At 45.9% G+C, this 24,700-nt stretch overlaps 1 protein-coding gene across 3 annotated transcripts in view; it reads right to left on the reverse strand.

Moving 5' to 3' along the window:
* Positions 1 to 24,700, reverse strand: part of stk32a (serine/threonine kinase 32A) — a 93,789-nt gene that overhangs the window by 28,051 nt on the left and 41,038 nt on the right. For all 3 annotated transcript variants that reach the window (XM_052104341.1, XM_052104338.1, XM_052104339.1), the window contains exon 6: positions 19,809 to 19,846. In XM_052104341.1, coding sequence (XP_051960301.1) covers positions 19,809 to 19,846 — 38 coding nt within the window. The remainder of the gene's footprint in view (positions 1 to 19,808; positions 19,847 to 24,700) is intronic.

A 24,700-nucleotide genomic window follows, 5' to 3' on the forward strand; every position in this document is an offset into this window, starting at 1 on the left:
GGTGCTTCCGCCCTCAGCCCCACGACTGTTCCCCGGCCGGCCGGTTCAGACGAGTCCAGGGGACACCAGCATCAGACCTCCTCCTCAGTCACGAACCCGCCCCTGCGGGTCGCGAGGAACAAGGTAAGTGCTTTGAGTTTATTCTCAGCACCAGAGCCTCGGGGCGCCACAGCGCCTCTCGGCCGCGTTACCTGTTCCGCACCGCTCGCGAAGCCCGCCCGGATACGTCCAAAATACTTGTCCCCTTGGTGCCCCTAGCACGGAGCTTAGAGGCATGGCTTTCACTGCCCAGCTCGTCCACGGTGGCTGCACCGGACCATCCGACTTCGATTACGCAATTCAGTTTGCCTGGTCTCCGCCCCCCTTCGTGGGCGTTCGTTCCTCCGCAGTGCACGGCGAACATGCCCACTCCCTGCGCGAGGAAATCGCCTCCCTTCAAATCAAGAACGCGATAGAGCCTGTCCCTCCGACCGAAACGAAGAAGGGTTTCTACAGCCCTTACTTCCTTGTACCCAAGAAAGGCGGTGGCATACGTCCGATCTTGGACCTGCGAGTTTTCAATCGGACCTTGTCCAAACTCCCGTTCAAAATGCTTACCCAGAAACAAATTCTATCTGGCGTCCGGCATCTAGATTGGTTCGCAGCGGTAGACCTGAAGGACGCGTACTTCCACGTCTCAATTCGCCCTCGACATTGACCCTTTATACGGTTCGCGTTTGACGGCCAGGCGTATCAGTACAAGGTCCTCCCCTTCGGCCTGTCTCTGTCCCTCGGCGTCTTCACGAAGGTCGCAGTGGCGGCTCTTGCCCTTCACGAGGACGGGCATACGCATACTCAATTACCTCGACGATTGGCTCATTTTGGCCTCCTCGCAGGAATTACTATGCGCACACAGAGACCAGGTGCTCGAGCACCTCGGCCGTTTAGGGTTTCAGGTCAACTGGGAAAAGAGCAAGCTCACCCCGGTCCAGAGCATCTCTTTTCTCAGTTTGGAGTTAGACTCAGTCTAAATGACAGCACGTCTCTCCAACGAGCATGCTCAGTCAGTGCTGGAATGCCTCGCTTCTTTCGAATAGGCACCGTGGTCCCTTTGAAACGTTTCCAACGGCTCCTGGGGCATATGGCATCCTCCGCGGCGGCCGCGCCACTGGGGTTGATGCATATGAGACCACTTCAGCATTGGCTCCAGACTCGAGTCCCGAGATGAGCATGGCGCCACGGCACGCATGGCGTGGAAGTTACCCCCGCCTGCCGCCAAACCTTCAAACCCTGGACAGACCTCTGCTTTCTACGGGCAGGAGTACCCTTGCAGCAGGTGTCCCGTCGCGTTCTGGTTACAACCAACGCCTCCAAATTGGGTTGGGGCGCCGTGTGCAACCTAGAGCTGCTGGCCGTTTTTCTTGCCCTGAAGAAATTTCTTCCGTTGATTCGTGGCAAGCATGTCCTAGTCAGGACAGACAGCACCACGGTGGTGGCCTACATAAACCGCCAAGACGGAGTACGCTCCCTCCACGTCACAGCTCGCCCGTCGTCTCCTCCTTTGGAGTCAGCAGCGACTGGAGTCACTGCGCGCCACTCACATCCCCGGCAACCTCAATGTGATAGCGGACGCGCTGTCAAGGCAAAACTTGCCCGGCGGAGAGTGGAGGCTCCACCCCCAATCGGTCCAGCTGATTTGGGACAGGTTCGGCAAGGCCCAGGTAGACCTGTTTGCCTCCCAGGAAACCTCCCACTGTCCGCTCTGGTATGCCCTCACAGAGGCTCCCCTTGGGACAGATGCTCTGGCTCACAGCTGGCCCGCGGGGCTGCGCAAGTACGCTTTTCCCCCAGTAAGCCTTCTTGCACAGGTGCTATGCAAGGTCAGGGAGGACAAGGAGCAAGTCACTCTGATGGCCCCCTACTGGCCCAACTGGACGTGGTTTTTGGATCTCACGCTCCTCATGACAGTCCCTCCCTGGCGAATTCCCCTGAGGAAGGACCTTCTTTCTCAGGGATGGGGCACGCTCTGGCATCCGCATCCAGACCTCTGGAATCTCCACGTCTGGTCCCTGGACGGGACGCGGAGGATCTAGCCGGCCTACCTTCGGCCATCATAGGCACTATTAACCAAGCCAGAGCCCCTTCGACCAGGCATTTTTACGCCCTGAGGTGGCGTCTGTTCGCGGACTGGTGTTCTTCCCGAGCCGAAGACCCGCAGAAGTGCGCAGTTAGATCAGTGCTCATGTTTCTTCAGGAGAGGCTGGAGAGGAGGCTGTCCCCCTCCACCCTCAAGGTGTATGTTGCCGCTATCGCGGCCCACCACGACACGGTAGACGGCAAGTCTCTTGGTAAGCACGACTTAATCCTCAGGTTCCTAAAAGGTGCCCGGAGGATGACTCCCTCCCGGCCTAACCTGTTTCCCTCCTGGGATCTCTCAGTCGTCCTTATAGGACTCCGGAGACCCCCCTTCAAGCCGCTTGACTCAGTTGGACTCAGGGCCCTCTCTCTTAAGACCGCCCTGCTGATCGCGCTCGCTTCCATCAAGAGGGTCGGGGACCTGCATGCGTTCTCTGTTAGCGACGCTTGCCTGGAGTTCGGTCCGGTGGACACTTTTGTGATCCTAAGACCGCGACCAGGCTACGTGCCCAAGGTTCCTACCACACCCTTCAGGGATCAGGTGGTGAACCTGCAAGCGCTGCCCCGGGAGGAGGCAGACCCAGCCCTTTCACTGCTGTGTCCAGTATGCGCCTTACGTATTTACCTGGACCGCACACAGAGCACCAGACGCTCTGAGCAGCTCTTCGTCTGCTTTGGGGGACAGCAGAAAGGGAATGCTGTCTCCAAGCAGAGACTCGCCCACTGGGTTGTCGACGCCATTTCCTGGCTTATCACACCCAGGCCGTGCCCCCCTTTGCGGGTCCGAGCCCACTCCACCAGGAGTGTTAGCGTCCTCGTGGGCACTGGCTAGGGGCACTGCCCTAGCAGACATTTGTAGAGCAGCGGGCTGGGCAACACCTAACACTTTTGCGAGATTCTACAATCTCCGAGTTGAGTCAGTATCGTCCCGTGTTCTCTCAGCTACCGAGCCCGTAGAACTCGGTGGCACGTCCACGATCTGACCGGGTGAATGGCTTGCACCCAGCGCCCTTCCCCCTAACCAGGGGAAACAGTGCGCCTTCTTTCCCAGGAGATCCCAGGTTTGGGACACTGGTTGACTCCTCCCTAGCCCTCGTGGTTCGCAGTTCTGTGGAGGAACTCGCCGACCCAAACCACTGCGGGTACCACTAGCTACCCTGTACTGGTATAGGTGCCCCACAGGTAAGGCCTCCTGTTCGGACTCCCCCTGTGTGTAAAACCACGGTTCTGTCCCCTCACGAGAGTTGACTCCGTGTTTCCCTTAGGCAGTTACAGCTGCCTCGGGTGCCATGCTGTATGCTTCCCCCCTCTGCGAGGCTGGATCTACCACCGCACTACTGTTCCGCATAAGACCTAAGTGTAGGCCATGCGATGTAGTTGCCACTCAAAATTTGCCTCCCCTCCCGGGTAGGTGTGGCCTCCGCAGGGTCTTCTCCGCCCTAATAAGGGCTAAGACCCCCTTCCCTCAATGCATGTAAGGGCCCCGGCCGTAGTTGCTCTATGCGAGAAACATAGAGAGAAAAGTGACCCAGCCAGGCTGGCCCATTCCCATGTTGGCGGCCGTCACCTTGTTCCCCCCTCCAGGGTAACGATAAGGAATCCTGATGGCTTAAATGGGGCATTGGGGATGGTCGTTCTGCACGTAGGAATACCTGCTCGCTCCTGTATCAGCGGATCACGTACACGGCTCAGCGCATGGCTCTTTTTAAGTGGACCTCTAGTGTCGCTTCTCTGACACAACGTGGAGAGAGCGACAGAAGGGGAACGTATAGGTTACGTATGTAACCTCCGTTCCCCGATGGAGGGAACGAGACGTTGTGTCTCCCCTGCCACGTCGCTGAGCCGAGCCCCTGTTGTGGCCGGACCATTTCCAAATCCTCAGAAAAATCCGGAATGAACTCCTGTATTTGCGCCGCTTAAATACCCGTATGTCCGGGCGGGACATGCAAATACTGGTTGCCAACTCTCATTGGCCTTTTTTCATAGTTCAGAGGTGAATATCGGTACTCAAGAGAGACCCCTAGTGTCTCTTCTCTGACACAACGTCTCGTTCCCTCCATCGGGGAACGGAGGTTACATATGTAACCTAGACGATTTAAAGTATAGTGACTTAATGGAAAATGTAAGATATATGTTTAAAAAAAAATTTGATTTTAATAAAAAAGAAATCAATAAACAAATGTACAGTGCATTTATTAAATACATAAAATGCCACTTTTTATTATTATTTTATTTAAACTTCTTAAGAATAAATGATCCAGCGAATTTACATTAAAGTAACACAAGCATTAACCAGTTTCAAACAAAAAGCCAGGGGTTTAAAATCATTTTTATAAGTTCATTATAATAACTAAAAGCTTTTATAGATGATGGAGATGATGAGAGAAACATCTTTTATAGAAACAGATTGCAGTTGCAGCTGGTTTAAATGACACTAAATTACACTTGGCAAACCTCCATATTTGTGACGTATGCCCCTGTTCTGGTCCGCTTGGCAGCAAACCCTATGGAAACAGCCATTTCGAAGGGCCCTTCTAAGCAGCTATTTATGAGCCTTTTAGTTTGGAACAACCCTTCAACATGGTGGCCAAAATTGTTCCCCCTTCAAAGTGCCCTTTGGAGGTGGATTTATCCCATTTGGAACGCAGGGATGATATTGATATTAATATTGATCTGTTTCTCACCCACACCTATCAAATCGCTTCTGAAGACATTGATTTAACCACTGGAGTCTTATGGATTACTTTTATGCTTACCTATGTGATTTTGGAGCTTCAACATTTTGGCACCCATTTACTTGCATTGTATGGACCAAAAGAGCTGAGATATTCTTCTGTTTTTCTTCAAAAGTGTTCTGCTGAAGAAAGAAAGTCATACACATCTGGGATGGCATGAGGGTGAGTAAATGATGAGAGAATTTTCATTTTTGGTTGAACTATCACTTTAAGAGATGCTCCATCATATTTGCTCCTGCTGGTAGATTCTGTAACTACATCATTATGGGGGCTAAAAACATCTTTCTCCATTGAACATGAATTAAAATTATTATATATTTTTTTCAAGCAACATATTTCATATTATTATGTTTTTCTTCCTCCACAACTTAACATTTTGTAGAGTTTTTAGACATCTTATTGAGATTTTATCCTTGCCACATTGTCCTTTGGTGTACTCAGGATATTTCAGAATGAGCGCACATGAACGCCAACACCAGTTGTAATTCTAAAAGTGGTAAAGTCAGGATTTTCTTTGAGCCACGACTTTCCGAGTTGGGGGAGTGTCGATTAACCCTGTAAAGCCTGACATACGTATGAAAGAATTTTAGATTTTTTTTTTTACATTAAAATGTTTTTAGTACCATCAGACAAATTATAAAAGAAATCGTTTATACGGTATATTTTTTTATATATATATATATATATATATATATATATATATATATATATATATACACAGTATTGTGCAAATGCTTTAGGCACTTGTGAAAAATGTTGCAAAGTGAGGATGTCTTCAAATATAGTTTTAATTTATCACTTAATGTCATACAAAGTCCGGTAAACACAAAAAATCTAAATCAATATTCGGTGTGACCACCTTTGCCTTACACCTGGACACATTTTTTCTTGGTTGTTGCAGATAGGATGTCCCAAGCTTCTTAGAGAATTCACCACAGTTCTTCTATCTGTTTAGTCTGTCTCAATTGCTTCTGTATCTTTATGTGATCTCAGACTGACACATTGTTCAGTGGGGGGACTGTGGGGGACATAATATCTGTTGCAGGACTAAAGGTGGGTTACTGAAAGTCTCTTCAAGATTAGGCTATATCAGAATTTTTAAAAATCATATAGATTACTAATAGATCTTGCTTGAAAATGTATGGCCATTGCACAAACATTATTTCCCACAGTAGCTACACTCAAAGCTTATTTCATTGTGATGTGGTGCTATTTGGTAATATGGTATATCAAAGTAATTAACATGCACGATTTTGTTATCGTGGGCATACCGTAAATAAATCTAGATGACCTTTTAGCCAAATTGTTTAGATTTTTCTGATCTCTCAGTACTTCACTGATGTAGACTCTGATGTAAACAAAACAAACGTTGACAAAAGCATAGCTTAAAAAAGGAACACAGCAGACCCTTTATTCACCTTCTAATATGGTTAAGTCAGAAGTGTGGAAGTATTTTGGGGTTCCATAAAAATGCAGAAAAAGTTTGGTTGAAGATGGATTACCTTTGTTTAAAATATGTGGCAGAAAATTTGCAATGAAACACGGGAACACCTCCAACATGTTCGCTCATCTGTGGGATAGTTATGCTCGTTTTTCCAAACTATTTTTGAAAATGAGAGACAACATTCTAAGAGACAACTAGCTTTGTGACAACAAAGATGACAAAGAAAGTGAACTGTTGTTGACATTTGCACCTGCGAGTTCTGAACCGGACTTCAAGAAGCTAACGCAGAAACACATTTTGCCATGCAATTCAAGATTGGTTCGCAGCGGTAGACCTGATGGACACGTACTTTCACGACACAGACCCTTACTACGGTTTGCTTTCGATGACCAGGCGTATCAGTACAAGGTCCTCCCCTTCGGCATGTCCCTGTCCCCTTGCATCTTCACGAAAGTCGCAGGGGCAGCTCTTGCCCCGTTAAGGGAAGTGGGCATCCGTATCCTCAACTACCTCTACGACTGGCTGATTCTAGCACACTCTCAAGAGTTGATATGCGTGCACAGGGATTTGGTGCTCAGGCATCTCAACCGTCTAGGGCTTCGGGTCAACTGGGAAAAGAGCAAGCTCTCCCCGGTGAATTTCTTTTCTCGCCATGGAGTTAGACTCGGTCTCAATGATAGCGCTGTGCAAATAGGCATCCCCCCCAGTGAGCCTTCTTGCACAGATCCTGTGCAAAGTTAGGGAGGATGAGTAACAAGTCACCCACGTGGCCCCATACTGGCCCACCCAAACTTGGTTCTCGGACCTCACGCTCCATGCGACAGCACCTCCCTTGTAGATTCCTCTGAGGAAGGACCTTCTTTCTCAGTGGCCTCAGGATCTCAAGATCTAAGCGGCCTACCACCAGCAGTTGTAGACACAATCACTCAAGCCAGGCAGCTTTATGCCCAGAAGTGGCAAATGTTTACGAACTGGTGTTCTTACCGAGCCGAAGACCACCAGATATGTGCAGTTGTGTCAGTGGTTTCCTTCCTGCAGGAGAGGCTGGTGGTGCAGCTGTCCCCCTCCACCTAGAAGGTATACGTAGCCACAAAACACGTTGCAGTGGATTTTAAGTCTCTAGGGAAACATGACCCGATCATCAGGTTCCTCAGAGGTGCCCAGAGGCTGAATCCTCCCAGGTCATGCCTCTTCCCCTCATGGGATCTCTCCATGGTCTTCTTGGGCCTTCGGAGAGCCCCATTTGAGCCACTAGAGTCAGTCGAGCTCAAAGCCCTCTCCTTAAAGATGGCCCTCCTGATTGCGCTCACCTCCATCAAGAGGGTGGGGGACATGAAAACGTTTTCTGTCAGCGACTCTTGCCTGGAATTCGGTCCGACAGATTCTCAAGTAATCCTGAGACCCTGACCGCGCTTTGTGCCCAAGGTTCCCAAGACCCCCTTTCAGGGATCAGGTGGTGAAGCTGCAAGCTGCAAGAAGGAGGTAGACCCAGCCCTGTCGTTGCTGTGTCCGGTGCGTGCTTTGAGCACCTACTTGTATCGCACGCAGAGTTTTAAAGGCTCTGAACAGCTCTTTGTCTGCTTTGGTAGACAGCGGAAAGGGAACGCTGACTCTTAACCGAGGCTTGCCCACTGGATCGTGGACGCCATTGCATTGGCCTACCAGACCCAGTACGTGCCTTTGCAGGGTTCGAGCACAAACTACAAGGAGTGTGGCGTCCTCGTGGGCACTGGCACCTCTCTAGTAGACATCTGCAGAGCAGCAGGCTGGGCAACTCCCAATACCTTCGTGAGATTTTACAATCTCTGTGTTGAGCCTGTTTCGTCCCATGTTCTTTTAGGTATGAACAGATAGAGTTCAGTAATACGGAATATAGAGTATACAGTAACACGCCCAGATCTGCCGTTGATCAAACAAAGCCACCCCAACTCAAGCCATTGGTTGAGTAATGTTGTCGGGGCGGGGGGGGTCGCTTGTTATGTTCCCTGTTGTCTTTTGTTTTTGTACTGTCATCGTGAAGTTTAGTTTAATTCCTGTTTTGGTTTTGTAGTCTTTTTGTAGTTTCTTTTATTCTGTCATGTTCACTGTTGTCTTGTGTTCTAGGTTTCTCTATTCACATTCTTGTCATGTTTCCTTGTCTGCTCCGTGTTTTCCTTTTCACCCGTCACCGTTCACGCTCCATCTCACGTTTTCTTTGTTGTCCGCCCCGTGTTTCACTGTCCTTGTCTAAAACTACATTTCCCACAATTCCCGGCCTCCCTCACTGCCTGCACTCATCATTGTTTCCACCTGTGTCTCGTTCTGTCTCCACTATGTCTGTGTATTTAAACCCTGGTTCTTTGTTTAGTCTCGGTCGATTGTCGTTCGTTTCTTGTATGTTGCCAAGCCTGGTCCGTGTTCCCTACCCGAGTTCTTAGTTTTCTTTGTGTTTTGGTTCATCGTGTTTTATCTGTTTCATTGTGTTTTAAGTTTCCAGTTTTCCCATCGTGGACTTTCCTTTGTGTTTACCTTTTATTTCTTATTTGTTAACGTCAATAAAAACCGCGTTTGGATCCGCACCTCTTGTCCGTCTTGTCCTGCTTCCGCACCCCTCATAACAGAACAATCGACCAAAAATGGATCCAGCGGTTCAACAGGCCAATTATCGGCTGCTGTGTCTGAAGCAATAGGACCGACCGGCAGTGCTTCACATTGGTGATTTTCTCAGGCTGGCTAGTGTCTCCGACTTCCCGGATTCTGACCTGGTGGTCTACTTCAGGGGCAACCTGAACACCTCGTTGAGGGAGCGGTTGCCACCAGCAACGCACGAGTGGACTCTGCAGATTCGTGGAGATGACGTTGCGGGTCTGCGGCTCACCGTTAACTGTGGGCGTTGCTGAGAAGGACTCTACCTTGCCATCCACAATGGAGTCCCTTCGACCACCTCCGGCGGCCCCAGTGACACCAGCCCCACCTGTCTGCGAACCGACCCTCACGCCAGTCACCTACCACGAGCCAGCGCGGCCCACTTCGTCAGCCCGGAGGAGGGAGAGAAGACGGGCTTCCGCCTCCCGGCCCGCGCCAGCCCCGGTCTGCGAGCCAGAGCCCACGCATGTCATGGTGAGCGAGCTAAAGCCCACGCATGTCACTGTGAGCGAGCCTGAGTCCTCGCCAGCCACGGTGAGCGAGCCAGAGCCCACGCATGTCACGGTGAGCGAGCTAAAGCCCACGCATGTCACTGTGAGCGAGCCTGAGTCCTCGTCAGCCACGGTGAGCGAGCCAGAGCCCACGCATGTCACGGTGAGCGAGCTAAAGCCCACGCATGTCACTGTGAGCGAGCCTGAGTCCTCATCAGCCACGGTGAGCGAGCTAGAGCCCACGCATGTCACTGTGAGCGAGCCTGAGTCCTCGGCCGTCCACGAGCCAGCGCCAGTAGCCTCAGACGTCAGTGAGCCAGAGCCGATAGCCTCAAACGTCAATGAGCCAGTGCCTGTAGCCTCAGACGTCAGTGAGCCAGCGCCTGTAGCCTCGACCGTCCCTGAGCCAGCGCCTGTAGCCTCGACCGTCCCTGAGCCAGCGCCTGTAGCCTCGACCGTCCCTGAGCCAGCACCAGAAGCCTCGACCGTCCAAGAGCCAGCGCCAGTAGCCATGACCATCCAAGAGCCAGTGCCAGTAGCCATGACCGTCCAAGAGCCAGTGCCAGTAGCCAGGTCTGTCCAAGAGCCAGCGCCAGTGGTCGCTCCCATCCTAGAGCCAGCAACTCTCGAGCCTTCCAGGGCTCCTCCTCCCGAGCTTTCCAGAGCTCCACCTTCCAAGTTTCCCGAGCTTCCCAGAGCTCCGCCTTCCGAGTTTCCCGAGCTTTCCAGAGCTCCGCCTCCCGAGCTTTCCAGAGCTCCGCCTCCCGAGCTTCCTAGGCCTTCCGAGCCTCCCGAGCTTTCCAGAGCTCCGCCTTCCGAGTTTCCCGAGCTTTCCAGAGCTCCGCCTCCCGAGCTCTCCAGAGTTCCGCCTTCCGAGCCTCCCGAGCTTTCCAGAGCTCCGCCTTCCGAGCCTCCCGATCTTTCCAGAGCTCCGCCTTCCGAGTTTCCCGAGCTTTCCAGAACTCCGCCTCCCGAGCTTTCCAGAGCTCCGCCTTCCGAGCTTTCCAGAGCTCCGCCTCTCGAGCCTCCCAGAGCTCCGCCTTCCGAGCTTTCCAGAGCTCCGCCTTCCGAGCTTTCCAGAGCTCCGCCTTCCGAGCTTCCTGAGCTTTCCAGAGCTCCGCCTCCCGAGCTTTCCAGGGCTCCGCCTCTCAGGCCTCTCGAGCCTTCCAGGGCTCCGCCCCTCAAGCCTTTCGAGCCTACTAGGGCTCCGCCCCCCCAAGTCTCCAGAGCCTCCTACGGCTCCACCTCCAGAGCCTCCTACGGCTCCGTCTCCCGAGCCTCCTAAGGCTCCGCCTCTCGAACCACCCGAACTTCCGACGGCTCCGCCCTCAGAGCCTCCCGAGCCTCCTACGGCTCCGCCTCCAGAGCCTCTTACGGCTCTGCCCCCGAGACTCCCACGGCTCCGCCTCCAGAGCCTCCCATGGCTCCGCCTCCTGGGCCTCCTGAGCCATCCTCGGCTCCGCCTTCCTCAACCCCGTCTCCTAGGTCTTCCAGGGCTCTGCCTCCAGAATCTCCCAAGCCTTCCACGGCTCCGCCCTCAGAGCCTCCCGAGCCTCCTACAGCTCCGCCTCCAGAGCCTCCTACGGCTCTGCCCCCAGAGACTCCAGAGCCTTCCTGGTCTCCGCTCCTAAAGCCTCCTACGGCGCCGCCTACCTCGGCTCCGCCTCCTGAGCCTCCTTCCGCTCCACCTCCTGAGCCACCCCCAGCACCGCCTTCAGGGCCTTCTAAGCAATCCCCTCCCTCGGCTCCGCCTCCGAGGTCCTCCTTGGCTCTGCCTCACGCGGCTCCGCCGGCCTCCCCGGTGGCCACTCCTCCTCACAGGGCCCCTGAACCGGCCCCTGCCCCACGGCCATCTCCTAGGCCACCCAAACCGGCCTCGGTCCTGGGGCCACCTCCCAGGTCCCCTGAACCGGCCCTTGGCCCATGGCCATCTCCCAGGCCACCAAAGCCGGCCCCTGTCCTGTGGCCTCCTCCCAGACCACCGAAACCTGTCCCTGCCCGGTCGATCCCTCCCTGGCCCCCTAAACCTGTCCCTTTGTGCCCACGTGGACTGTCTCATTTCCCTTTGTGCCCCCGTGGACTGTCTCATTTCCCTTTGTGCCCCCGTGGACTGTCTCATTTCCCCGTGTGCCCCCACGGACTGCCTAATTGCCCCTTGTGCCCCCATGGACTGCCCAATTGCCCCTTGTGCCCCCATGGACTGCCTATTTGTCCCTTGTGCCTCCTTGGATGGTCTCTGTGTCCCTTGTTCTCCCTTTCATCTGTCTGTTTTCCCCCCTGGTCTACCCCCTCACTCTTTGGTAATTTAGTTTTTTTGGTATTTCTGTCTTTTTTGTTAGGACCGTCTGGAATCCGGTCCTTTTGAGGGGGGGTTATGTTATGTTCCCTGTTGTCTTTTGTTTTTGTACTGTCATCGTGAAGTTTAGTTTAATTCCTGTTTTGGTTTTGTAGTCTTTTTGTAGTTTCTTTTATTCTGTCATGTTCACTGTTGTCTTGTGTTCTAGGTTTCTCTATTCACATTCTTGTCATGTTTCCTTGTCTGCTACGTGTTTTCCTTTTCACCCGTCACCGTTCACGCTCCATGTCACGTTTTCTTTGTTGTCCGCCCCGTGTTTCACTGTCCTTGTCTAAAACTACATTTCCCACAATTCCCGGCCTCCCTCACGGCCTGCACTCATCATTGTTTCCACCTGTGTCTCGTTCTGTCTCCACTTTGTCTGTGTATTTAAACCCTGGTTCTTTGTTTAGTCTCGGCCGATTGTCGTTCGTTTCTTGTATGTTGCCAAGCCTGGTCCGTGTTCCCTACCCGAGTTCTTAGTTTTCTTTGTGTTTTGGTTCATCGTGTTTTATCTGTTTCATTGTGTTTTAAGTTTCCAGTTTTCCCATCGTGGACTTTCCTTTGTGTTTACCTTTTATTTCTTATGTGTTAAAGTCAATAAAAATCGTGTTTGGATCCGCACCTCTTGTCCGTCTTGTCCTGCTTCCGCACCCCTCATAACATCGCTCAAAACAAACAGTAATTTTCAAAACACCAGAGAAACAAACTGTTTACAGTTTTCAAGAAAATTGTCCAATGAATTGCTTACTTATAGTTGTCTCTGCATATTAAACTGTGAAGAAAGTATTTTAACACTGAAAAAGTTACTTACTTCAGCTTTCAGGTCTTAGGATGTTTTAGTGAATTTAAATGAGTAAACTGGGGCCAAATTCACAAAAATTTTCTTAAGAAAATAATAAGACATTTCTTGGGATCAATTATGATATTTCCTTAGTTAATACAGCAAGCTCAATACTTGATATACCTGAATACAACACCTGTAAATCGTAACAATAAATGTATCTATCTATTATTTTTTTTAAGTAGCAAGAATCTTGCAAATAATTGCACCTTTTAGAATGTAAAGTGTGTGAGATGTACTGACTGTCAAAGGAGAATTTACTTTCTGGTAACTATTTAACAACTTTATAATTTGGCATGGATGAAAAGTAAAGAAACAAAAACTTCAGTAGAAAAGGAAGGTTCTTGTTTAGGAATTTACTTCAAGGACAAAGTTCTACTTGGAAAGCTTGATAATTATAACATGTTGGAATGTAAGAGGCTGGCATGGTAAAGGGTGGCGGATATCAGTCTCAGCTTTCTAATGTTACTGTATAATTATTATTTGTCTATGGATTTGTGCTAAGAGAGTGCTATGCAGTGAATCTGTTTTAAATGACTAGCATGATTGGTCACCACATTGAGAAGCTTCAAAGCAACATTTATTGTTTGAATTTGGTGATAACATATACATGGTTTAAAAACTGAAAATAAAAATAACATAAATATCACATTTCTACATTAACAGCCCATTGCGACTTCCTACTACATCACAGAACTCGTCACTTTTAAATCAACCCAGTAAACTAATTAAACATCTTACATTTTCGGAAATAATACAACTGTGAGGTTATCCTAACTTTAACCCTCTGGGGTCTGAGGGTATTTTGGGCCCTGGGGAAGTTTTGAAATGCCTTGACATTTGTGCTTTTTTCAGTTGCTTAACAAATATGAATGGCTAATGTCTGATAACACTGTATTCAGCACAAACTGGGCTACAATAATATGCGAGCAACATGTGTGTACATGTTTGTATTTTTGAGAAAATAACGTTTATGCATGGTTTTTGAAAAAACAAAAATTTTAAGTCACTGAAATAAGGTCATATAACAGATACTAAACATTTGTCCACAAGACTTTTGAGAACTGGATATAGTAGCCTAGAATTTGTGCTACAAAATGATGTGAAAACCATCCTGATCACTCATTCATACAAAACAATATAGTAATTTAACTTTTGTATGACAATTTTAGTGTTGAAAAGTAATATGCGAAGAGGCGTGAATGATCATGAATATTCATTGTAATTCACACATGAGAGACAAAGACCCCTCCCCTGGGACTATTAATGAGGTATAGAGAATGAATGTGAGGATACTTGATTATCCTAATCAAGTTTTAAGTTAAAAGAAGTAATCTGACTATATATTTTCTTTACATAAAGACTTTACTTAATTTTAGACCTACACTACCGTTAAAAGAAGTCTCTTCTGCTCACCAAGACTGGATTTATTTGATCCAAAATACAGAAACAACATTGATATTCTGAACTCTTTTTACAATTTAAAAGTATTCAGTGTCACATGATCCTTCAGAAATCATTATAATATGCTGATTTTCTAATATGGGCATATTTAAAGTGTATTTTACTCATTTAACCTGAACACATATTTGCAAGCACAAGCTTTGTTGATGATAATGAGGTAGATATAAATATGAGGAATATAAATATGATATAAAATAATAATTTTATATCATATTTATATCATACAGCATACAATTTAAATACCTGCTTTAGCCGAAACAGCATTTAAATGTAACAAAACTTGCTTATTAGGACATATTTCAAATGTCAATACTCTGAATCCTGGCTGGCAAGTCTGGAAACAGTCCCACTAGTCAAATATGTACGTTTATATAAAATAGCATGTCAACTAATGAAAACTAATTGACTTACTCGTCCGAAATTATATCCTCGGCTGGATCAAGTCTCTCTTCAAAATACAAGTGTTCACTGGAGTCCCGCTCTTCTTCTGAGGAAAATGTTAATGCTTCCATACTATCCTGGAGCTTTCTCGTCTGTGTATCGTTGCAAACGCGTAGAAAAATTAATGAAATGTGTTTAAATCAAACCTCACAGTCGCCTGTGAAACGTTACAAACATGCAGAAAAGTTGAGTTGTGTTGTGTTTACATTAAACCTCAGAGTCGGGGGCGTGTAAATTTCCCTTGATCGTCTGAATGGCATGCTCTGCTGGTGGGTGGGATCACATTACAGATAATTAGATAGCCAAGTAAAAACTGTTCATCGCTTTGCTTCAAACAGATTGCATTGCAGAAGAATATTTGATTTAAATTTGAATTGTTTTATTTAAAAGTAGACATTTTAAGCTTTCTTTAGACATATGTTTCATGTTTGTGTGATAAGTATTCGCAGAGTTTCAGTTCATTTTTGTGACGTGTTTCTGAAATATGCTCGTGAACAAAGAGACTGCTGTTAGCGCACCCTTTTTATTTTCTTTATTTTACAAAAGCACAAGATTTTGTTGTTATTGTGAGTGTACACAAATAAAAGTAGACACTTTTTAGTCTCTAATGATGTCTTACACTTATCTGTATACCCAAAAATTTATATTTTAAGTTGTTTCTGCTGTAATGACAAAAATATCCAGCGTCAACCGCAGAAGGTTAAGATGTTATTTACGATGATTATTACAATTTGAGAATTTAAATACTTCTTATGTTTTTTTCTTAAGAACAAACAAGTTTGTAATTTCTGCACCACCAAATGGAATAAAAAAAAAAAATAATGTTTTCAAAACAGCTGAATACGCTCCTTCTCTGCAGTTGTTCAAACAGTCAGATAGTCCTGCCACCAACTCACGCCATTGGTTGAATTATGTTGTCAAGGCGGGTCTAAATGGGTCTCTCAAAACAAACAGGAATTATCATAGCACCACAGAGACCGTGTTAACTCTTTTCGAGAAAATGTACCTATGAATAGCTTACATAAAAAATAATTTTCTTTTTTAAGGTCCCATGAAAACAAAATGAAAGTTTTTCTGGTTTTAATCTATATCTAGAGGCTTTAAGGTCATCTTTATGCAAGTGTACTTCTAAACGTTGAAAAAGAAAAAATGTCAGAAGTTATAAACATTTAAAATCTGCCGACTCTCTCTTCTGGCTAGATGAAGCAACACGCATGATGTCACATAGATGTTCAGAAACCTTGTCCAATCAAATGCTTTCTAGAACTAATACGGACTCTCCTCCAACATCTCTTCAGCACTCCCGGCTGTGTTCTAACTGATGCTGATAATGCCTTTGCAGGCACTTCAAAGGAAGCACATTCCATACTGTAAAGATGTTTCAAACAGATTTTACAATAAGAATCATTTAAAAAGTGAATTCTGACTGACCGTTATCACCTTTCAGACATCTAAAGCTCTCACACTGGAGGGTATTTGTCTTAAAAAGGAATAGGACATAGGGATGATCACTTGTGAATGAGACACGAGAGAAGTTGCTGGAGTTTATTTATATTTTGTATGCAGCTTAAGGGGAATGTCTAAGTGGCACCAGTAAGTGTTATTTATTCTTTATGCTTAGTGTATTGTGATTCAAAACATAGATACACTCAATAAAGTCCAACGCAACAGCTTTTCTTTTCGTAATAAACTTCACCCCTTTTTTACTCCAAAAGGATTACGCATTAAATGTAAAACAGGCTGAAGATAACAGACATGCAGTCTATTTATCCGTATCCTATCAGTCAATATTCCATCTTAATATGCAGAGAGGGTTAACCATTCGTTGTCTGACTTCACCTAAAAGTGTAATGCTGTGGCACTTTCAAAACATTGCTTTGTTTGTTTGAGTGGCTTATTCAGCCTGACACAGCAACATTGGTTCAACCAATGATGCGGGTTAGTGGCAGGACAATCTGTTTCATGTCCAAAGAATATTTTGCAATTCCTTCTACTAATGCAGAATTGTAGGCGTTGCCTTTAAAGGAATATTTCAGGTTCAATACAAGTTAAGCTCAATTGACAGCATTTGTGGCATATTATTGATGACCACAAAAATGTATTTTGACTCATCCCTCCTTTTCTTTCTAAAAGAAAAATTTGGGTTTCAAAGAGGCACATAAAATGGAAGTGAATGGGGGACAATCTGTGGTCTGTGCACGAGTGTGTGGTCCTGACCGCAGCAGGAGGATGTCTGGAGTTAATGTGCTTCATACTCTTCAGGGAGTAAAACCTCAAGTGTCTGTTGAGCTGTGGAGAGCACCTCCTCTCACCCCTGACCTGCAGGAGTCAACTCTCCAAATATCTGACAGATTTTTAATCAAAAGCAAATGGATGTTTTGGCAAGGGCTGCAGTACATAATGTCTTGAGGCGTTGCAAAATGGAAGTGTGATTAGCATGCAACCACTTTACCAAATGTGGAGGTACACCGGTACAGTAATGGTATCAGATGGTAATACTATAGTACCAGGATTATATACCACGGCACTGAATGGTCTCATAAAACCACTGACAAAATCACTCACTGACAATGATGTTAACTCAGCGGGGCGAGTGATAAATCCAGATGCATTACATAATGGTCTTAGCATCCCTGTCAAAAACACAGTAACTGTTCTGTGTTTAATGAAGAGCGATCTGTTGTTTTCCCCAGACACCACTTTCACAATCTAAAACAGCTGCTCTGAGGTCAGTCACAGAGATGCACACAAACAAAACTCCTCAGAGATTCACTTAAGCCCAAAGTATACTTCGGTCGTGACGCGCATCTCGTCATGTGCTTGAGCACTGAATTTTTAACAGCGCGTTTTAGCAGCACGATTTTTAACAGCGCGTCTTTGAACGTGATATTTCAGATCATTTCGAAACTGTTGTATTGATCAAGAGTATCTAGCTTTGATACAGCTCAAGCCTTCATTGCTAGTTCGAAAACATCACTTTAAAACTAGCAATGGAGGAAACGCTGCTTTTCAGCAATGGAGTAACAATGTAGTGTGAGCACGGGTGTGTGTGTGTGTGTGTGTGTGTGTGTGTGTGTGTGTGAGCGAGAGAAAGAGAAAGAGAGAAAATGAGAGAGATCCCGTATGGCATTACCTGTGTTTAAAGTGTCTCTCATCAGGAATAACATTGCTTAAGATTGCCAAAGTTTAAGTTTCAGCAGCAGCGAGTGTCGCCATTATTGTACAGCTTTTCCATTGCTAAACAACTGTTTACAAATGTTTACAGTGTGTCGCGGGGGTTTACTTTAACCAATGTCTTTGTTTTAATTGGTTATTTAACTTGTGGTATCCTGTACGGCTCTTTGAAATAACTTAAATAATTTGTCGAAGTGATATGGAACCATATGGAGTAACTGTATATAGAATATACAGAATATTATAATATAAAAATAGTTTTATTTAAAAACAAATGCATGCGAACAGACAAGTTTGGGGCAATTCACACCAAACAAGTTTTGCCGTTTTTCTGCACTGTTTTTCAATAGTTTTTCTATGTAAGCGCACCGAATGGATGTCTTTCATCGTTGCGCCATATTTCACGCTTTTTCAGCGGCTCGCACAGGATCACCACATTTTTTAGACACTGTGTCAATATTTTCAGTTTTAATAACACGTTCTGTTTCATTCCTTGCGCTGTTTAACTTTTTTTAAGTTTATGTCTTGACAATTATGTCACATTAAAAAAAAGAAAAACGAACTTGTCTTAAAATAGCAAAATTACATTTCTTATTTCTTTCTTTTAATTTTTAAATTAAAAATTAAAAATGTTCCTGTTCCTGAAAGGTTTTGTCAGATTCACCCATGCAGAAAAAAATATATTTTAGGTTGCTCTAGAGTTTTCAACCACCAGCTATGTGTGTGTGTGTGTGTGTGTGTGTGTGTGTGTGTGTTTGCATGGTTCAGAACTCACATTCATATTTATCTCATTATTCATATTATCATATTAATGAGAAATTATGCAGTTTGTTAGCATGTCTGAATTTATTAGTTTCTTTCTCCCTGACAACACCTGTTTGCCAAATCCACATGAGCATTTACACTCTTAGAAAAAAAGTTATTTGGGTTGACAACTGCTTAATGTGAGTATGTACAGTGATTTTATGTAGGTGTATACATCCATTTCAATTTTAAAAGTCATGGAAAATCTGTTGAGCTGAAAGTTTGAGGGTGACGTTAATTAATTTCTTTGATTTTCTTTTATTATTATTTTTGTATTTTGACCTAGGTCATTGTTATTTATGACTGACACGTTTATTTCAGCAAGCACAATGAATAAATGTCGACAAAACTGTTTAGTCCAGGCCTGCAATATTCTCTGCCAGTCATTTCAAGGGGTTAAGTTATCATTTAATTTTCTTTCCATCTAAAAAACATGGTAAAAACAAAACGAGTTTCCAGGAGCACATCACAGCACTGCATTAATCCAACTGAACTGATAGAAAGAGATTAATCAAGATCTATTCAAGAGTGTGAATATATCAAATGTCCAAAGTCAAAGAGAGGAAGTGATGGATGTTTCAATTTCTCTACTTTTTTGTCATGTACAAAAATATAATGATGATATATTTTTTTTATTGACGATGCCATAATAATTTAACATGGGTTTAAGCAAGACCTTCACCTAACTCAGAGCACTTTTGAAGTTCTGGACATCAACATCATCAGAGCCATGAGAAGTGAAAGTCAAAGTGGACATTCAACTTCAAAACAATGACATAAACAATGTCAATATTTTTTTTTATCATTATTTTGCATTGCATCAAGATTTGTATGATGCTAAATAATGGTTCATTTCTTTTATATTTTTTTAAATGTCTTTTATATGGTTATTTCACTTTCTTAGTTATATAGTATATTAACTATTCAATTTGCATATCCATTAAATGTTTTCCTGGTAATAAAACAACAAATAAATAAAAAACTTGAACAAAAAACAATGCATATTGGGAACCCCTAAAAGGTTCTATATAGCACCTTTCACCTGGCGCTTTATAGAACCCTTAAAAGCATTCTATATAGAACATTTTAGAGGTTCCAAATAAGAAGTGAGCGACAGAACCCTTTAGGGTTTTCAATGGAACCTTTTCTTCTAAGAGTTTAGAACATTTCACTGCCATAAATAAACTCCAATGCCTTTGTGAATACCAACAACTGCGACACAATGAAAAGGAAAGCATCAGGCATTTCAGAAGGCGGTATTTATGGGATTGTTCAGGAAACCTAAAAACAACAACAATGGCAGCAGATGTAATGGTGATGTATCTATGTAACTTACCATTCTCGTCCAGTAAAATGTTGTCTGGCTTTATATCTCTGTGAACACACAAATAAAGTTCAGTTAGAACAGATGAAAATAATTCTGTCCATCTGTATGAGGAAACAAGCCATTATCACATAAATAACACCATCATTAGAAAATCTGAACATAAGGAAAGACACAGAAAGCTTTGAGCAAAGAGGACGGACAGCTGATAACATCCTGGTTACTTTCGTAACCTCCGTTCCCTGATGGAGGGAACGAGACATTGTGTTGATGTAGTGACACTAGAGGTCACTCTTGAGAGCCAGAGTCTCTGATATTTGATAATAGGCCAACAGGAATTGGCGAGTGGTATTTGCATGCCCCTCCCCTGGACATACGGGTATAAAAGGAGGGGACGTGCATACCGCTCATTAGGTTTTGTGCTGAGGAGCTGAGAATAAGGTTTGGCCATTTCAGCGGGTAGTTCAGCGTTGTGGCAGGAGGGACACAACGTCTCGTTACCTCCATCAGGGAACAGAGGTTATGAAAGTAACCAGGACGTTCCCTATCTGTCACTCACTTGACGTTGTGTCGATGTAATGACACTAGGGTCCCTTACAAAAACGCCACAACTAGCTGAACTAGGTTACGTGGATCGGCGATGCGAGACGGGCAGACCGCACCGGCTGGCCCGTAGCCTCCCCTGACGCTAGTGTGAGTGTCGAACAGCTTTTTTGGGGATGAGTCGACTACCCAAAAGGATAGGGAGAGGTTTGTCCTAGTCGTGCCTCTATTCCCTCTTTTTTATTTATTTTTTCTCCCCAGAAAAAGAGCTAACCGACCTGGATGCCACTGTCCACGTCGGGGGGTTTCACTCCCAAGGAGAAGACACCGTGGACACCACACCCCATCCAGGGATGGGGGGGTTTTAAGTGGAAATACGTCACATGGTCTTGCTGAGTCTAGTCGGAAGTATGTCATGTGGAGAAGTCATATGGTAGGTCCTGCCCAATTGGGGAGGAAGATCTACGAGCATGGAGACTGGGGCAGAGGGATCGCATGCGGAGCACCTGTGACAAAGGAGGGTGAAGAGGGGTGTAAAGGGTCATCCACAATGCTGGTTCCTTTGGGGATGCAGTGTTTTTTGTAAATGTCTTTGATGGAGGGAAGATAGACCCCAATGATCTTCTCAGCTGCCCTCACTATCCTCTGCAGGGCTTTGCGGTCCGAAACGGTGCAAGTCCCAAACCAAGCAGTGATGCAGCTGCTCAGGATGCTCTCAATAGTCCCTCTATAGAATGTAGTGAGGATGGGGGGTAGAGACGCTGCTGGGCTTTCTTGGTAATAGAGCTGGTGTTGAGGGACCAGGTGAGGTTCTCTGCCAGGTGTACACCAAGGAATTTGGTGCTCTTGACGATCGCCACAGAGGAGCCGTCGATGTTCATCGGAGAGCGGTTACTCTGTGCTCTCCTAAAGTCAACAACCATCTCTTTTGTTTTGTCCACATTCAGAGACAGGTTGATGGCTCTACACCAGTCCGTTAGCCGCTGCACCTCCTCTCTCTATGCTGACTCGTCGTTCTTGCTGATGAGACACCACAGTCGTGTCATCAGCAAACTTAATGATGTGGTTCGAGTTGTGCATTGCTGCACAGTCGTGAGTCAGCAGAGTGAACAGCAGTGGACTGAGTACACAGATCTGGGGGGCCCCAGTGCTCAGTGTGGTGGTGGTGGTGGAGATGCTGTTCCTGATCCGGACTGACTGAGGTCTCCAAGTCAGGAAGTCCAGGATCCAGTTGCAGAGGGAGGTGTCCAGGCCCAGCAGGTTCAGCTTTCCAATCAGGTGCTGAGGAATGATTGAGTTGAATGCTGAGCTGAAGTCTATGAACAGCATTCGAACGTATGAGTCCTTTTTATCTAGGTGGGTGAGGGCCAGATGGAGGGTGGTGGCGATGGCATCGTCTATTGAACAGTTTGGACGATACGCAAACCGCAGTGGGTCTAGTGAGGGGGCAGCTGGGTCTTAATGTGCTTCATGATGAGCCTCTCGAAGCACTTCATGACGATGGGCGTGAGTGCGACGGGACAGTAGTCGTTGAGGCAGGACACTGAAGACTTCTTTGGCATGGGGACGATGGTGGTGGCCTTGAAGCACGTTGGAATGACGGCGCTGCTCAGAGAGATGTTGAAGACGTCGGTAAGAACATCTGCCAGCTGGTCTACACATCCTCTGAGCACTCTGTCAGGAATGTTGTCTGGTCCAGCAGCCTTCCGTGGGTTGACTCTACGTAGAGTTTTCCTCACATCAGCCGTGGTAAGACAGAGCACTTGGTCATTGGGAGGAGGGGTGGTCTTCCTCACCACCACGTCGTTCTGCACTTCAAACCGAGCATAGAATTGGTTCAGCGCATCTGGAAGGGAGGCAACTTTGTCACAGGCAACTAATGTTGTCCTGTAGTTGGTGATGGCCTGGATGCCCTGCCATATGTGCCGCGTGTCGCCGCGTGTCACCTCTGTCCTGGAAGTGACTGTGGATTCTCTGGCCGTGTGGCCCTCGCTGTTCTTAGGGCTGCCTTGTCACCTGCTCTGAAGGCAGAGTCTCGAGTCCTCAGAAGCACGCTTACCTCCGCAGTCATCCACGGCTTCTGGTTGGAGCGTGTGGTGATGGTCTTGGAGAGAGTGACATTTCAATGCACTTGCTGATGTAGCTGTCACTGATGCTGTGTATTCCTCCAAGTTGGTAGAGTCGCCATATGTTGCAGCCTCCCCACTGTTTGCCAGTCAGTACACTCAAAACAGTCTTGAAGAGCAGAGATGGCTCCTGCTGGCCAGGTTTTCACCTGCTTCTGAAGCGATTTTGTGCTTCTGACGAGCGGTCTGTATGCTGGAATTAGCATAACAGAGATGTGGTCTGAGAAGCCGAGGTGGGGGTGGGGCTACGCCCGGTACACACCTGGGATTTTTGTATAAACAAGATCAAGTGTGTTCGCCCCTCTCGTTGCAAAGTCCACATACTGATGGAATTTAGGGAACACTGTCTTGAGATTCGCATGGTTGAAATCTCCGGCTCATAGCCCCATACAGTTCACAGAGTGCTTCCTTAGCGTTAGCGCTGGGGGGAATGTAAACTCCGGTTATAATAACAGTGGTGAATTCCCGTGGTAAATAAAAAGGTGTGCATCTAACAGTCACAAGCTCCACCAGCAATGAGCAGACTAGCATAGAGTTATTGCACCATTCTGTGTTGATGTAAACACACAAGCCACCACCGCGAGTCTTACCGCACATAGCTGCATTTGTGTGCCGCTCTTTTAGAATATACTCTTTTGTGAGGGAAAATTCTCTTTTAGAATATACTCTTAAGGATCTGCTGAAGTGCCCAAGGGCAATCTCTGCAGTGCACCCGTGCAAAGAGGGAAGAAAGCCGCTGTAATGCACCGAAAGGATCCAGCAGAGGTGAGGGATGGAAATCGCTAGACTCAGCTTGAACCATCGACCGTTTGGCTCCGAAGAGAAAATCTAATGAGCGGTATGCACATCCCCTCCTTTAATACCCATATGTCCAGGGAAGGGACATGCAAATACCACTCGCCAATTCCCATTGGCCTTTTATCAAAGATCAGAGGAGTCTTGGGCTCTCAAGGGTGACCCCAAGTGTCACTATATCGACACAACGTCGAGTGAGTGACAGATAGGGAACTGAGCTGATTTATGTCTTAATATATTTAATAAAATAATATAAAAAAATATAATAGTTTTCATTAATAAGTGAACACAGGGGATAATTATAAATAATATCTTTGTTTTGAGCAGATGTTGCCATTTTTGCCATGGCTCCAGGTGCTATACACTAACTTTTAAATGAAAAACTGTAAATTTATTAAGAAATATTCCAGACGATTCAAAATTTTCTCCTGTCTTAAATGTAAATTCCCTTTAACTAACAATAGTTCTAGAAGTGGTATCTCATTTTTGGTGAGAAAACCACAACACAAACATTAATAAGTAGCAGCAATGCATTTGATCAATTCTGTGAAGTTTTGTGGCTCACTTTAAAACATTCAATCCTGTTTGATAAAATGACTGTTTGATAGAAATCAGTAAGACACATCATTAAACATAATGTGCCACTTGCCAACCAATTGTACTTCCATAAAATTATGTATTATAGGGCTGCAACTAATGATTATTTTGATAATTGATTAATCTAATGATTATTAGAATGATAATTCGACTATTCGGTGATTATTGCAACGATTAATCATTAGTTCTTAACCGATTATTCAGCTGAACAAATCCAAGTGTTTTTGTCTTGATTTCAATTTAAAATAGTCTAAAAAACATTAAAACAAGATACATTTACTTGAGAAGGAACATATAAGATATTTATACTTGCTTTAAGAGAATGTATCTTAAATATAAGTATATTTTGGGGGGCATGGGTATCTCAACGAGTACTGACGCTAACTATCACCCCTGGAGTCGCAAATTCGAATTCAGGGCGTGCTGAGTGACTCCAGCCAGGTTTCCTAAGCAACCAAATTGGCCCGGTTGCTGGGGAGGGTAGAGTCACATTGGGTAACCTCCTCGTGGTCGCTATAATGCGGTTCTTGCTCTCGGTGGGGCATGTGGTGTGTTGTGCATAGATGCCGCGTTGGATGGCGTGAAGCCTCCACACGCATTATGTCTGCGCGGTAATGCACTCAAAAAGCCAAACGATAAGATGCGCGGATTGACGGTCTCAGACATGGAGGCAACTGAGATTTGTCCTCCGCCGCCCGACTGAGGTGAGTCACTATGCCACCACTAGGACTTAGAGCGAATTGGGAATTGGGCATTCCAAATTGGGGAGAAAAAAATTCTAAGTGTATTTTCTATATACCGTAATTTCCGGACTATTGAGCGCACCTGAATATAAGCCGCACC

The sequence above is a fragment of the Xyrauchen texanus genome, chromosome 34, assembly GCF_025860055.1.
Source record: "Xyrauchen texanus isolate HMW12.3.18 chromosome 34, RBS_HiC_50CHRs, whole genome shotgun sequence".
In the NCBI taxonomy this organism is placed as follows: Eukaryota; Metazoa; Chordata; class Actinopteri; order Cypriniformes; family Catostomidae; genus Xyrauchen; species Xyrauchen texanus.